The 14,798-nt window shown below is 36.8% G+C and overlaps 1 protein-coding gene across 5 annotated transcripts in view; it reads left to right on the forward strand.

The window, feature by feature from the left end:
* The first annotated feature begins 1,190 nt into the window (after positions 1-1,190).
* TMEM62 (transmembrane protein 62) overlaps positions 1,191-14,798 on the forward strand; it is a 30,556-nt gene continuing 16,948 nt past the window's right edge. The window contains exons 1-7 of one of the 5 annotated variants that reach the window (XM_081049157.1): positions 1,191-1,719; positions 1,979-2,090; positions 3,205-3,342; positions 6,191-6,236; positions 9,666-9,807; positions 12,299-12,423; positions 12,570-12,692. In XM_081049157.1, coding sequence (XP_080905283.1) covers positions 1,540-1,719; positions 1,979-2,090; positions 3,205-3,342; positions 6,191-6,236; positions 9,666-9,807; positions 12,299-12,423; positions 12,570-12,692 — 866 coding nt within the window. In that variant the 5' untranslated portion in view covers positions 1,191-1,539. The other 4 variants (XM_081049161.1, XM_081049158.1, XM_081049160.1 and 1 more) reach the window with 4 other exon arrangements.

The raw sequence follows: 14,798 nt of genomic DNA on the forward strand, positions 1-14,798 counted from the left end.
TGTCTCTTGTGGCAAATGGCATTTTCATCTTATATGAAATGTATTTGTGTATTTCTCTCTGCTAAATAGACTTCTAAGATAATGAACCATGGCTCTTTAGCTACATACCATTATGTTTCTTTATATTTTCTACTTAGATCAACGTCTTGCTTCCAAAGGTACTCAAAAAGTATTTTATGAATTGAAATTGGTGTAACTCCAATACTGGCAATGTATCCCAAGAAAATAACTTGAAGAGGGGTTAAAAAAAAAAGAGTGCTGTTTGTGTAAAAATGTTTATGCATAACATTCAGAGCATAATAAATAATCCAAAAGTTCAATAATAAGGGAATGATTAGATAAATTAAGGACAAAGCCCTGTCAACCAAGCATAAATGAATCAGGAGGCTTTGCTAAAATTAAAATTGACAATGTTTTATTCAAGGGGCTTAGGATTTGTAAATTGAAAATACAGCTAGGCAATACCTAGAGTATTCCAAAGGAGAAAGAACATGTGAGAGTTGTCATAGCAAAAAGCACACGACTGAAAAAAAGTCAGTCCTGTATTATTAGTCCATGGATTGGCTCAAGATAGTAATCTTCCAGATGTCCAGTGGTTTGATGAAACATTCTTTCTTAAGCATGACAAATGGTTAGCTGTAAGAGATACATACATCTCTAGCAATGAACATTCTTTCTTAAGTCTTTTAGAGGTTTATCTAGGGAATTTAGGTACATCCAGGCACTGCTGCACAACTAAAAAATTCAAACGTTTCAGTTCCCAGGCTAGTTAAATCAAGAACAGAATTATTTTCTCTGTCCCAGCCTACTTGATTTTTACAATTTAGCAGCTTAATTATAGTGACTCCATTTTATGTCTTCACTCTCTGCCTCAGCCTGAATCTAATTCTTCTCCTGTGCCTGGCCTATAAGAAGTATTCAAAATGTATTGAATGAATGGTATACCATTGGATTGGAATATTATGTAACCAAGTGCATATGGAATCACGTTTAGGAAAAAATAACTTTCAGAAAACATCCGTATTACATCTACAGAAAAACCTAGAGAAGTATATCGTCAATAATCAGAAGGGGCCAGAGAAAGCCACCTGTCACATTTGTTCTGCAATTTAACAGGCGTCCTCGTGCATACTTTGATTCTCACAAGAACCCTGTGAAGTTCGCCTGGGAGGTATTATTAACTCCGTTTTACTGGTAAGGAAACCGACTCACCGACGTCAGGAATGACTGACTAAGGCGGAGTCAGAATTCTAGCCTCCGCCCCTCGGACCAGGGCACCTTCCCTGTCACTCCTGGGTGACCGCGATTGGCGTTGAGGTCTCCGTTTGCTTTTCAGCCGCATGACTTTTGCAAACCGACTCCAGAGCCACCGGCGGCGGCCGTGAGCTGCCGCAAAGCGTCAGGTGCTCAAGGAGGCGCAGGTGTCAGCTGCGCGGAGGTTCCGCGACCATAGAGTCCGGAAGTGCGGCCAGAGCAGCTCCGCGGGGTGCTGCGCGGGGTCCGCCCGGGACCAGCGAGGGCCTCGCCCGGGCGGGCGGAATGGTTGCAGGACTGGCCATCAGGGTGGTCGCCGCGCTGGCGGTCGCGGCGCTGGCGGCCGTGCTGTTGGAGCACTACGGCCTGGCCGGCTCGCCCTCGCCGCTGCCCGGGCCCCACGTCCCCCGGAGGCCGCACCCGGCGCCGGGCCTTGGAGCCACCAACATCTTCTGGGGTCTGCAGGTGACGCAGCGGGAGCCTGACGGGGGTGGGTGCAGAGCTGGCGTGACTCAGTGCGACGCGGGCAGTTTCCGCTGGGGCGCGACCCGTGCCTGTTCAGTCCCCAAGCCCTCGGTCCTTGCTGGGGGTGGGGGTGGGGTGGAGGTTCGTTGATGTACTGCATCTTTATCTTTTCCTAACCCCGGGGAGCGCTGTTAAGTCACTCTGTCCGTTCTGCCTCTTCCTGACTCACATATCTCTGTTTAACACCTGCTTTCGGCAGATATCCGACATTCACGTGAGCAGGTTTCACGATCCAGGGAGAGCTGTAGACTTAGAGAAGTTCTGTTCTGAAACTATTGACATCATCCAACCAGCCCTCGTCCTAGCAACAGGTAGGGAGGATTGCCGTGCTGTCCTGTTGGTCTGTGGTCTGGAAGGGAGAATGCTAGCCAGGGCTGCAGGTTTTCACTTTGAGGACCTTGGGAACACCATAGCCACAGCCCACGTGAGTCCTTCTGTACAGGAGAAGCACATTAGAATTCCCTTTGCCTATGGATAACGGAGTCCAGAGCCAAGCTAAAAGACGTTCCATTGCAAGGTCTGTTAAAGCAGTAGAAGCAAGACTCAATGTTTTCATTTCACTCTGCTATATTTGTATCTGTTTTTGTGGTTGTTGCAATTCTGAATTTGAGAGAGAATTAGGGAAAGCCCTTTAACCACAAATCAAAAGATCTTTTTTTTTAAAAAAAAAAAAAAACACAACTTTTTCATGTTCTTTGCAGTATTAGTTAACCTCATATTGTCAATTGTCTGAGGCTTCAAATGACTCAGGTCATTTTTCCTCCCTCCCTTGGCACTTCTATGACTTAGGTTGTGTAGAGCCTTCGAGCCCTTAACCATTTGCTCCCAAACTGTGTTGGAGAAGAAGCTAAAGAAGCATCTCTCCTGTCTACTGGGGGTTTCATCCCATCCACCTTACTGAAACAAATTGGCTGATATGATGGAGTAGCAGTCCTCATTTTATGGAAAACCTTGTTTTTAAGTGGCTGTCTAGTTTTCTAGAAATTTTGGTATTTCGTTGACCAAACTATACCTTCCAGATTGATTCTTGCTGTAAAAATAATACTTGGTCAGATTACATATCCTGATATTGGGTTTGGAAAAGATGGTTGCCCTAGATATCAGGCACTTGCCCAGACTGTTGGAATTTCTTATAAAGAGTTTTCATTTTATCACAGTCTCATGCTCTCTTGAAAGATATATTTTTTCATAGCCCATTTCTAATGTCATAGGAGGTAATATAGGCACTTGTTGACCTGTAAAAAAGCAAAGGCATTGCTGAGAAAATCTAGATGGCTTGCTTTGGATATAAATGGACATACAAGTGGCTATGCTTACACATGTTCAGTATTTTAAGTATCTTTGTTTCTTCAGTGCGTGTTAAAAATAAATTGACCCCCTGGGGTTCATTTTGCATTGTGATTTAATTCTTATGTAAATCTACAGGGGACCTGACAGATGCCAAAACAAAAGACCTGTTGGGATCTAGGCAGCATGAGGTAGAATGGCAAACTTACCATGGTATTCTGAAGAAGACAAGGGTCATGGAAAAAACCAAGTGGCTTGATATCAAAGGAAATCATGGTAAGAGTCAAAACCCACGAATAATTAAGACTATATTTTTTATTTTCTTCAGGAGCCTACATTCTCCAATTTAGATAGTAAAATCATAAAATAGGATATTGTAACAGGTTTAGAGATACTGAAGACTACAACTCTGAAGTACAACAATAATATGTGCTTTTATGACACATATGGCAAATACATATGGCACATATGGCAAATATGGCAAAACTCCTGATGTCACTGTTTGCCATTGAAGGGAAAGTTGGTATAGTCCTTTCTTCTTTACATGGAAGAAAAGATAGCAAAACCAATACAGGTGAATGTTTAAAAAAATAACAACCACATTTTGCTAAGTAAAAGAAGTCAAACCTGTAAATCTACATGCTATATGATTCCAGTTATATAATATTCAAGAAAAGGCAAAGCTATAGACAGATAACAGATTGCAGTTGCCAGGAGTTGAGGATAGGGAAGAGGTTGACTACAAAGAAGCATCATGAGAGAATTTTGGAGGGTGATGGAACTGTTTTAATTGTAGTGGTTGATACATGACTATACAATTGTCAAAACCCATAGAACTGGACATTACAAAGAATTAATTTTACTTCATATACATTAAAAAATTAAAATTGAAAATAAATCCCCATATACCTGGGGCAAGAAATGGATAATCCCTTTTCATGTTTTAGATTATCATTGTTGTGTTAGTAAGGAAATGAACTCGCCTCTAAAAGTATACCGATGGTAATAGATTTGTTTGTTTTATAAAGGTTGACTTTCTTATTGATTAGTTACTTCATTTGTCTGTTCATTTGATTATTCATTGATGATGAGCACCTAATTATATATTTTTAAAACTACCGTTTTAAACAGATAATTCTATCTGGTTTGAAATACACTATTATTTGTTTTATCAGAAAATGCCCTCTTACAAAGCAACTAGGAATTATAAATTGAAAAATAGGATATCTGACTTACAACTTTCTTTGCTATATTTACATTTCCCTTTTTTCCTGATCCTAATTAGTGGTACAGGTCAAAATTTTTTTTTTGCAATAAATAGCAAATATGTGTATATTTTTTTAAAAGTTTTTTGGGGTGGACAGGTGGCTCAGGTGGTTAGAGCGTGAGCTCTCGGCAACGGGACTGCCTGTTTGATTCCCATATGGACCAGCGACCTGCGCCCTCTGCAACTAGAATGAAGTCAATGAGCTGCTGCTCAGTTCCTGGGTGGCCAGATGGCTCAGTTGGTTGGAGCGTGGGCTCTTAACCACAAGGTTCCTGATTCGACTCCTTGACTCCAGCAAGGGATGGTGGGCTGTGCCCCCTGCTACTAACAATGGCAACTGGACCTGAAGCTGAGCTGCGCTCTCCACAACTAAGATTGAAAGGACAACAACTTGAAGCTGAACGGCACCCTGCACAACTAAGATTGAAAGGACAACAACTTGACTTGGAAAAAAGTCCTGGAAGTACACACTGTTCCCCGATAAAAGTCCCGTTTCCCTTCCCTAATTAAAAAGAAAAGTTTTTCAAGCTAAGCTGCTGACTTATTTCAAATAATAAATAGCAAACAGACTCTCGTGGTTAAATAATTTGGATAGTTCTTTGGAGTTCATAATAAGCTAACTGGACTTGCAGAAACATAAATGCTTGTAGTATGGGTGTAATAATTGTATGTTGTGCTAAGATAGGAAACTAATCTTTACTAAAATTTGACTGTAATGGAGTTGTTATCTTACTTAGCAAGAGGAATAATACACATTAATGTTTCTTTTGACCTAAATTTGACTTACAGCTTACTTTCTAAGGTCATTAGAAATGTAGTGGATCCTGGAAGTCAAACAATTTTAGCTATTGCAACCAGTCAGTCAAACTCTGTGAAATCATTATATTTCCAGATAAGTGTTCTGTGATCTCCTGAACCTCGACCCTACCATTATATAATTCCCTTCTTATTGAATCTTCTTTGTGATTTAAGAAGAGAGGAGTTTTGGCCCTGTTATCAAAGTGACCTATTTAGAAGCACTTGGCATGGATCCATATATCAGGCATGATTCCACTCCTTTCTGACGTCCGGAATCACATGATTAAAATCGCAGCAACAGGGGCCAGCCTCGTGGCTCAGGCAGTTACAGCTACATGCTCCTAACTCCGAAGGCTGCCGGTTGGAATCCCACATGGGCCAGTGGGCTCTCAACCACAAGGTTGCCGGTTCAACTCCCACAAGCGATGGTGGACTCCGCCTCCTGCAACTAAGATTGAACACGGCACTTTGAGCTGAGCTGCCTCCCGGATGGCTCAGTTGGTTGGAGTGCGTCCTCTCAACCACAAGGTTGTTGGTTGGACTCTGCAAGGGATGGTGGGCTGCACCACCTGCAACTAGCAACAGCAACTGGACCTGGAGCTGAGCTGCGCCCTCCACAACTAAGACTGAAAGGACAACAACTTGAAGCTGAACTGCACCCTCCACAACTAAGATTGAAAGGACAACAACTTGACTTGGAAAGAAGTCCTGGAAGTACACACTATTCCCCAATAAAAAGTCCTGTTCCCTTTCCCAAATAAATTCTTAAAAAAATAAAAATAGCAGGAACAAATGTCCAATTTTATAACTTCAACTTGATTTATATTCTGAATAGTACATAATTCAAAGTATTTATTATTCTCCAGTATGCTCGGTGCCTTAAATAAGTCTCCAGATAATCTGAATTCTATTATCAAGTTTTAAAAATTATCAATGTAATTAGTTGGCATTCTACCATTTAAAGTGTTATTGAAAGAATTGTCATTTTTATTCAGTCATTAACACGTTTGCATTTTTCTTTTTAATGTAGATGATGTTTGCTCTTTTCTTTTTAATTAGATGCATTCAACATTCCAAGTCTGGAGAGTGTCGAGAATTATTACAGGTACTATCATGAACGGAAGACAGACCATGATGTGTTACAAGAAGGGTGCTGTCAATTCAATGAATGGGTGAAAACATTTTTTAACAGATAAAATATCTATATACAGAAATTTAGAAAAGGATACTTTCTGTGTGTATGTGACAGATTCAGTTGTTTCAGGACTTTTTCTTTCCTTTAATTCTTTTTATTTCATATACTTTAATGAAATAAAAGTATATGTAAAAGTAAAAGTATAAGCTTTCTGTTGGCTAACTGTACTTTTAATATTCCATACAGACTTTCTTTTTTTTTTTTTTTTTTTGCCATTGATACATAGCAGAAATCATTTAGATCAGAGCTTGTCAACTAGACTACTGTGGGTTTTAGGAATGCTGAGATACTGGTTCTCTCAGCCTCTGGGGTGGCTAAAGGGTCCCGTTAGTCACTCCTGGCGCTTTGTCCTTTTATCCCAGCATATCACACAAATATGAAAATTTTCTTTATGTGCCATGAGTATGAAAAAGGCTGTGAATGAGAAAGAATCTTTAAGTTAGAAAACCAGTTCTCTAATTTCAGACTATTAGGATTCTTCTTTTGGTTGTAATTTCACTTCCAGTTTCTGGGTATTCATTCAATAGCTTTGTTCTACATAGTCAATCAAATAACAAGTATTTTTTGAAAGTCCATCATTAGTCAGATAGTATGAGAGATACAAGAATTAATATTAAAAAATATAGCCTCTACCTTCAAGGATATCTAGCTAAGGGAGATACAAATTGTTTAGGAAACAATCAGAAAAGAACATGACGGAATGGTTGATGAAATGTTAGATTATTTGTTATATATAATCGCTATGAGAAATCAGAAAAGGCAGAGGTCAGCTTGGGGTGAACGTAGAGAAGACTATTTTCACTTAAAAGATTTTTTTAATTGGATATACTTGACATATAATATTGTGTAAGTTTAAGGTGTACAGCATATTCATGTGATATACATTTATGCATTGCAATATGATTACCACCATAACTAATACCTCTATCAGGTCACATAATTATCATTTCTTTTTTTGTGGTGAGAACAATTAAGATCAATCTCTTAGCAACTTTGAAGTTTGTAATACAGTATTGTTAACTATAATTACTATCTTGTATATTAGATCTTCAGAACTTATTTATGAACTAGTTGCAAGTTAGAGAAGACTCTATAAAAGAAATGAAAATTGAGTCCAGTCTTAAAAGATGGGTTGCATTTAGACAAGGAAGAAATTCCATGGATTATATTTTAGGCAAAAAAAACCCAAACAGCTTTAGAATAAGCTTTGGGGGCAGTAAGGAAACTGGAATTACCAAAATAAAGGTTCATATTGAGTACTGATATGATATTGGATAGGTAGCTTGGGGCCCGTTTATGCAGGTCTTAAGTGACACGCATAGAAATTTAGATGTGATGGGTAATAGTTCATAATCCAGTATAAGTTCCTAAGGAGAAAAATAACATACTGAAAATAGTATTTTATGAAGGCAATCACACAACAAAAAAGAAAAAAAAGATAGGGATAAAAAAGAAAAAAGATCGGAATTATGTAGACTAAATAGGAGTGTCCTTCAGTTGACCAGTTATAATATGGAAGGGGCCTGAAATGAATAGAGAGCAAGCTCATCTGAACAAATTTCCTGGATATGGGGATGATGACATCAATTTGAGAATGATGGATGGGTCAAAAAGAATTGGTTAACATAATTAGAGTTACCATAATTTGGAAGAGGAGGTTGTCCTTTTTGCTAATGTGAGAAAAGAAAAGGACAGAGATGGAAATCTTTTACTTCCTATTAACTGTTTGTATGTTTCATGGCGATTATGGGAACAGACTTAAGAAATGTTTTCAAAGAATTAATAGGACTTAGGATCTGACCGGTTATTGGCAAAGTAAAGTTGTTAGTCACTTTAAAGTTTCTTACCTTTGTATTTTTCTTTCTAACCACCTAAACTATCTGAATTTAATAAATGGAATTTTGCTAGAGATACAGATATTACAGAAATATTAATGTGAAGGAAAAAAATCTTAAAGTTAAATCTTGATCTTAAGAATGCCCCAGAGAATGCCAAAATCCAGAATTCAAAAAATGTTATTATCATATATTTTAGCCTTTTCTTTTAAATAGTTGGATTTATTTTTACGTAGTTGGATTTTAATGTGTCAAAAATATAGGAAAGGAAACATGTGAGGTTATATCCTAAAAAATAACTCTGAAAACAAATTAAGCAGGAAAAATATAAATAAAAATTATATAAGGAAAAATTCCTGAAATAGAAATTTTCAAAATACCAAGAGGCAATATAATTAATTGACTAATAATTGTAATATCTTTAATAATATATTTATTTTATGGTATATTTGATGCCTGTTGTGGCTTAAATATAGCTCCCTGATAGCACATTAAGTTTCAGAAGTTTATTTGTATTTTTTCACATATCCTCTTACCGTGTTTCCCCAAAAATAAGACCGGGTCTTATATTAAGGTTTGCTCCAAAAGATGCATTAGGACTTATGTTCAGGAGATGTCATCCTGAAAAATCAGTCTAGGGCTTATTTTCTGGTTAGGTCTTGTTTTCGGGGAAACATGGTAGCTAAAACGTCATTTAAGATGCTTAGATATTTTCTTTTAATGTTCTGACGTTTGACATTGGCTCACATAAAATTATCCTAGGTAAACCCCAATGTAATCTATACTTCCCTTCACATTTATTCAACAAATACTTAACGAGTTCCTCGCCTGTGTATTATGTTCTCCACCCTTTCTCCCTACTCTTCACTCTCCTACTCTATGGACGTCTGAACACTGTTGACACTTAAGGGGGTGAGGACTTTAATTATTGGATGTGGACCCTGTGTATGTTATCCATATATTTTTGGGAAGTGAGAAAGATTTACTGACCCAAGCTTAGATTATCATTTTTCTCCTGGCTTGATAACTTCATCTTTACAAGGGTTTACTGTGAGTTATGCCTCTATAGTCTTGTTTCAAGAAGTAAACACCTTGTGTATCTCAATGCACCAAGAATTCAACTAAGTACTTGGTAGGGCTCACTAAATTTTTTAATGATTGGTAAATACCATTTCACTGGATTCTGATTGATCTTTTTTTAAATGTTTAGTGGACTGCTTAAATTAGCCCCCCTCTCATCCCTCCCCCACAACACACTTTTTGGCAACTTTGTGTTTTGGTTACTGATGAATTCGCCTGGCTCTTCAGAGACAATGGGAGAAAATCTTTAAAATTTCTTTTAATCAGTTTATCCATTGTGGATCTAGTTTAGTGTATTTCTCTGTCAGGTCAGGAAATTCCCTTTTCAAAGGAAGCAAAATATAGTGTGATATTAGGGAAGGAATTTAAACTTCTTCTGTCTTTTTATGACTGCACTAAAACTTTATTATCTTGTATTTTTTAGGAAATACTCTGCCGTACGTAGGGATGGCTCTTTCCATTATGTCCACAGTACTCCCTTTGGCAACTATTCTTTCATCTCTTTGGATGCCACCCCAAATCCAGGGCCTAAGAGACCCTTTAATTTCTTTGGAATTTTAGATGAGGTACAGTAAAAATCTCACTTCCCTTTGTAGCTAACCTATTTTCTTTTTTCTCAGATACATGTGGCTGACTTAAAGATACCCTAGGTAAATAAGTTCTTGTCTAGAAATGCTTGAGAAAATTTTTACTGTAGTTATTGCTAGAAGAAATTACTGGCTACTTCAGCACTATTATTGCCATCCCTGTTCTTGTACCAAAGTCTGCAAAAGCAGGACCTCACATTTTATATTTATTCAATAAACATTTATTATGTACTACAGGGCATACAGCTTTGTATACTACTATGAATATGGTACATTCCTAAATCCCCACAGCTGCCATTTTTAACTAAAGATCAGTATATCTACATATATACAGAGGGTGCCAAAGAAAGTATACACGTTTTAAGAAAGGAAAAAACTGTATTAAAATTGTAATACTCAATATATACTGGTAATAAAGATGAATACAAGTCGTGTTTGATTTCTGCAATTACAAGAGGTGCTCAAAGATGCTCAAAGAGTTACCATCAACATAATTTTAATACAGTTTTTTTCCTTTCTTAAAATGTGTATACATTTTTTTGGCATCGTGTGTGTGTGTGTGTGTGTGTGTGTGTGTGTGTGTATGTGTTAAAGAAATACATGTCTTTTTTTTTTTAATTTTATTGGTGAATATTGGGGAACACTGTGTTTCTCCAGGGCCCATCAGCTCCAAATCGTTGTGCTTCAATCTAGTTGTGGAGGGCACAGCTCAGCTCCAGCTCCAGGTGCTGTTTTCAATCTTTAGCTTCAGGGGGCGCAGCCCACCATCCCATGTGGAAATTGAACCGGCAACCTTTTTGTTAAGAGCTCACGCTCTAACCAGCTGAGCCATCCGGCCGCCCGTGTGTGTGTGTGTGTGTGTGTGTGTGTGTGTGTGTGTGTGTGTGTGTGTATGTATATATATATATATATATATATATAATGAGAGAAGGGCAACCATTGAAGTAAATAACTTTCTTTTAAAGTATTTTTTGTAAGCTAGGTGAAAACTGTTCCTGGATTGAAACTGTCTGGAAAGTCACTTCTGAGAACCTTTCATTGTTTCTTGGTGCAACAAATATCAACTTATTACATATTTAATGAGCACATGCTCATATGCATGACATATGTGCCCAGATATAAGAATACAAAGGTGGTAAGATCAAGTTTCTGGCTTCTTAGGATATTTAATCTAGTGGTGGGACGTAAGACCAGTGCAGAAATAACTATAGTAAAAGGCAGAATTTGCTAAGTGCTGAAAGACATTCAAAGTGATGTGAGGGTTCAGAGGAGCTTGAAATCAAGTGAACAGAATATTGTTAGATGCATTGTGTTACATGAGGCTTTTTATTTAATGAAGGTACATTTTTATTTCCTATCTACCAAGCTTCTTTAGATAGAATTGATTAACTTATTATTTTAAAATGTACTTCTTAGAATGTTTTTTAGGGTATGATTCAAGGATCTTCTGCATGAAAATCAGCTGGAGTCTTATAAAATGCAGATTCCCAGGCTTTACCCGAGACTTATCAAATTAGAAACCCTGAGGGTGGGTCCAGAATTTATTGCTATCAGTACTTTATAAATAACATTAATGTATATTTATATATGTACAAGTTATTTTTGAAACCAACTTCTTGAGGGATGATTTACATACAATAAAATGCACTCATTTCAACTGTTTGAAGAGTTTTGACAAATGTATATACTGGTGTAATTGTCACCACAATCAAGACAGAACATTTGCATCAGCCTATAAAGTTCTCTTGTGTACTCAGTCTCCTGCCCTAGTCCTAGGGGACCACTGATTGGTTTTCTGTCAACATAGATTAGTTTTGCTTGTTCTAGGATTTTATGTAAATGAAATCATGCAGTACGTACACTTATGTCTGGCTTCTTTTGCTCAGTATGTTTCTATGATTCATCCATATTATTGTGTGTATCAGTAGTTCTTTCCTTTTTCTTGCTGAGTAGTATTCCATTGTGTGGATATACTGCAATTAACTGAAGATTTATCATTTTTGGCTATTAAAAGTAGAACTGTTATGAACATTCAGGTACAGGCTTTCTGTGGACATACATACACCTTATTTTAGAAATTTAGTTTCAGTGTCCTCTTTATTAATTGCAATGTGGTATACTGGGCTGGAGGGATCAGTGGTTCTTATTTTTATAAAGAAATTTATAAATAAGTAAATAAATTTATGTAATTTAAAGATTATTCTTTATTTCTCAGTTTCCATATCTATCAAATGGGGATAATACCTTCCCTACTTAGCACAGAGTTACTTTTAGGATCAGGTGAATTATAATATATGTGAAAATAGTTTGGAATTTACAAAGGTACATATAGGTCATTAATTAATAGAGTTTAAGCCCTAGACAAAATATACTTATTATTATAAAACTTCGAGGGAGTTGTTTAATCTGTTGACGTTAGATTTCAGCCTGAGCCCTAATTAAAGATCCTACTATTTTTCTTCCATTTCAGAAACGGATGCAGGAGCTTTCATTACTGGCCAAGGAAAGTAGTAGGAGCAACCATAGTATTTGGTTTGGACACTTTACAACATCCACTATTCTTTCTCCATCACCAGGAATTCGGTCAATAATGAGGTGAGGCAGGTTTCCAAAATCAAAATGAATTGTTTTTTATTCTTTTTTGTTGCTCTACCTATCTTGCTTTCCTGAAGAGCTATTTTTATTAGTTTGGCACTATAAGTTATCTCTGTTCATTATTCCATTTATTTTTCATTGGTTAGCTCGGCTACAGCTTATTTGTGTGGGCACCTCCATACGCTGGGTGGACTGATGCCTGTTTTGCACACTCGTCACTTCCAGGGCACTTTGGAACTTGAGGTGGGAGACTGGAAGCATAACAGAAGGTAAAGGAACTACCCCACAGAATAAAACTTATACATGTTAAGTTTTGCTAAAGCAATGATAGTTTTTTTATTGCTATCACGGGTGATCCCAGTTAAGGCAAACCTGTGATATTGCTATATTTTTGAAGGAATATATGTACCTGGCAATCTTTGTGCAGAAACATTGTTGCAAGAGTTATATTTGCTGTTACTAGGTTATGTTGGATTTTCAAGACACATCCATTAGGAAGTAGTTCTCAAACTCTAGTGTGCACAAGAATTATGGAGGAGTTTATTAAAAATAAAAATTTCCAGGCCCTACCTCTAGAGATTTTGATTGCGTTGGTCTGGGTTAGGACCCAAGAAACTACATTTTTTTTTAAGGCACACTAGGTGTTCTGTGGACCACACTTTGAGAAATAGTAGGACTAGAAATATGTCATTGTCCCCCTAAATTTTATATCTACTTTTCTAGTTATTGCTACAAGATGTTAGTGATGTAAGTTCTTCAAATAGATGATAGTTGGTTTGTTAAGGTTAAAGTCTTTCTAAGAAAAAAACATTACTTATTTGTTAAAAGCATACAGTTTAGTTAAATATAGAGAGATAACTAAATATATATTTTTATAGTAACTATGTAAGTGTAGTAGTTTAAGTATAGGTGAGTATCATCTCATTATACATTTTGAAAAAACTATTTAAATGAAATCTTTTCAAGTATAGATGAGTATCATTTCACTGAGTGTCATTTAACTATTATCCATTGCTGTTTAATTTAGTAAAACCCAATGCTCTGAAGATATTAGGCACCCAATAAATATTTGTTGAGCTGAATATGTTTTCTTTCCATTTTTAACTACTTCTGTTAATTAAAAAACAGCTTTACATTTTAGAAGGTACTCACTTATTTCAGTTGGCTTTTCTAGAAACCGTGTAGGAACTACGCTTGAAGCCTGTAATTAGTTGGCTACTGTAATTACTTTGGGCTAAGACCTGTCTATTCATGATTGTGAGGCTGTGGGCTGGGCTGGGATTACCTTTTACCAGACAGCCTTCCTAACCCTTGATCAGCTTCTTTATTTCTTATAAATACTATAGTTAATAAGTTAAGCGATGTTAATTATGAAACCATTTTCTTTCTTTTTCTTTCCACCTGCTCTCCTGTGTTCCAACCCTGGGGTTTATCTGAAGTTTTACTGAAAGGACCTAACCTTTACCTGCTCTTATTAAACATTTAAGTTGTATTAGTAAAATAGAAGAGTTTTTTAATAAAGTATATTAGTAATATTACAGTAAGCTTTGTTGTGGATGCAATAAATCTAGAAATGTCCTTGGCTTAACACAACAGATGTCTAATTTTTCATTTATGTAAATCTGGTATGAGTCAGGGTAACTATTTCACTGGGTGACAAGGATTTAGACTTCCTCCATTTTAAAAGGCCATTATTTCAACACCTCAATTCCAGGGCAGGGAAGAGAGCATGGAGAACTCATACCCATTCTAAAATACTTTGGACCAGAAGTGTGATACATGTCACTTCTTTCACAGCCCATTGGCCAGAACTAGTCACATGGTCCCAACCTAATACCAGGGAGACTGGGAAATACAGGGGAGCACGTGGAGTATTTGGTGAGCACTATTGTTTCTGCCATAGTTAAAGTCACATTTCAGTTCTAAAAGTTAGAAAATACAAAACTTTGGTTGTTCTTTAATGAGTATTTTAACCTTTTATTGTGCATTTAGAAAATCAAGACAACTTTTGTTAATTTCTTTGAAATTATAGATATAAAGATTTAAAAGATGAGGGAAAGGTTTCTAATTGTGTTTATTTTAACTTTTTATGTAGCATTGTTGATGGGATAAAGAATGTCAGGTATTAGGCTTTTGATAAATGTCTCAGGTTCAAAACAGTTTTAAAGTATAGAAATCAAATTAATTAATTGAACAAGCATTTATTTAAAAATTAAGGAGTGCATGCTATGTACCAGGCATTGTTCTAGGACACAGTTCCATTCATTGCTTCAGTTAGATCCCAGTTGTTTTGACAAATGTGAAATATAAAATGACAAGGGCAAAGGAAGAAGACAGAGAAACTATTATTTACTCTGTATCCAAATTCATGATCT

This window comes from Rhinolophus hipposideros (assembly GCF_964194185.1).
Source record: "Rhinolophus hipposideros genome assembly, chromosome: 5".
Taxonomy (NCBI): Eukaryota; Metazoa; Chordata; class Mammalia; order Chiroptera; family Rhinolophidae; genus Rhinolophus; species Rhinolophus hipposideros.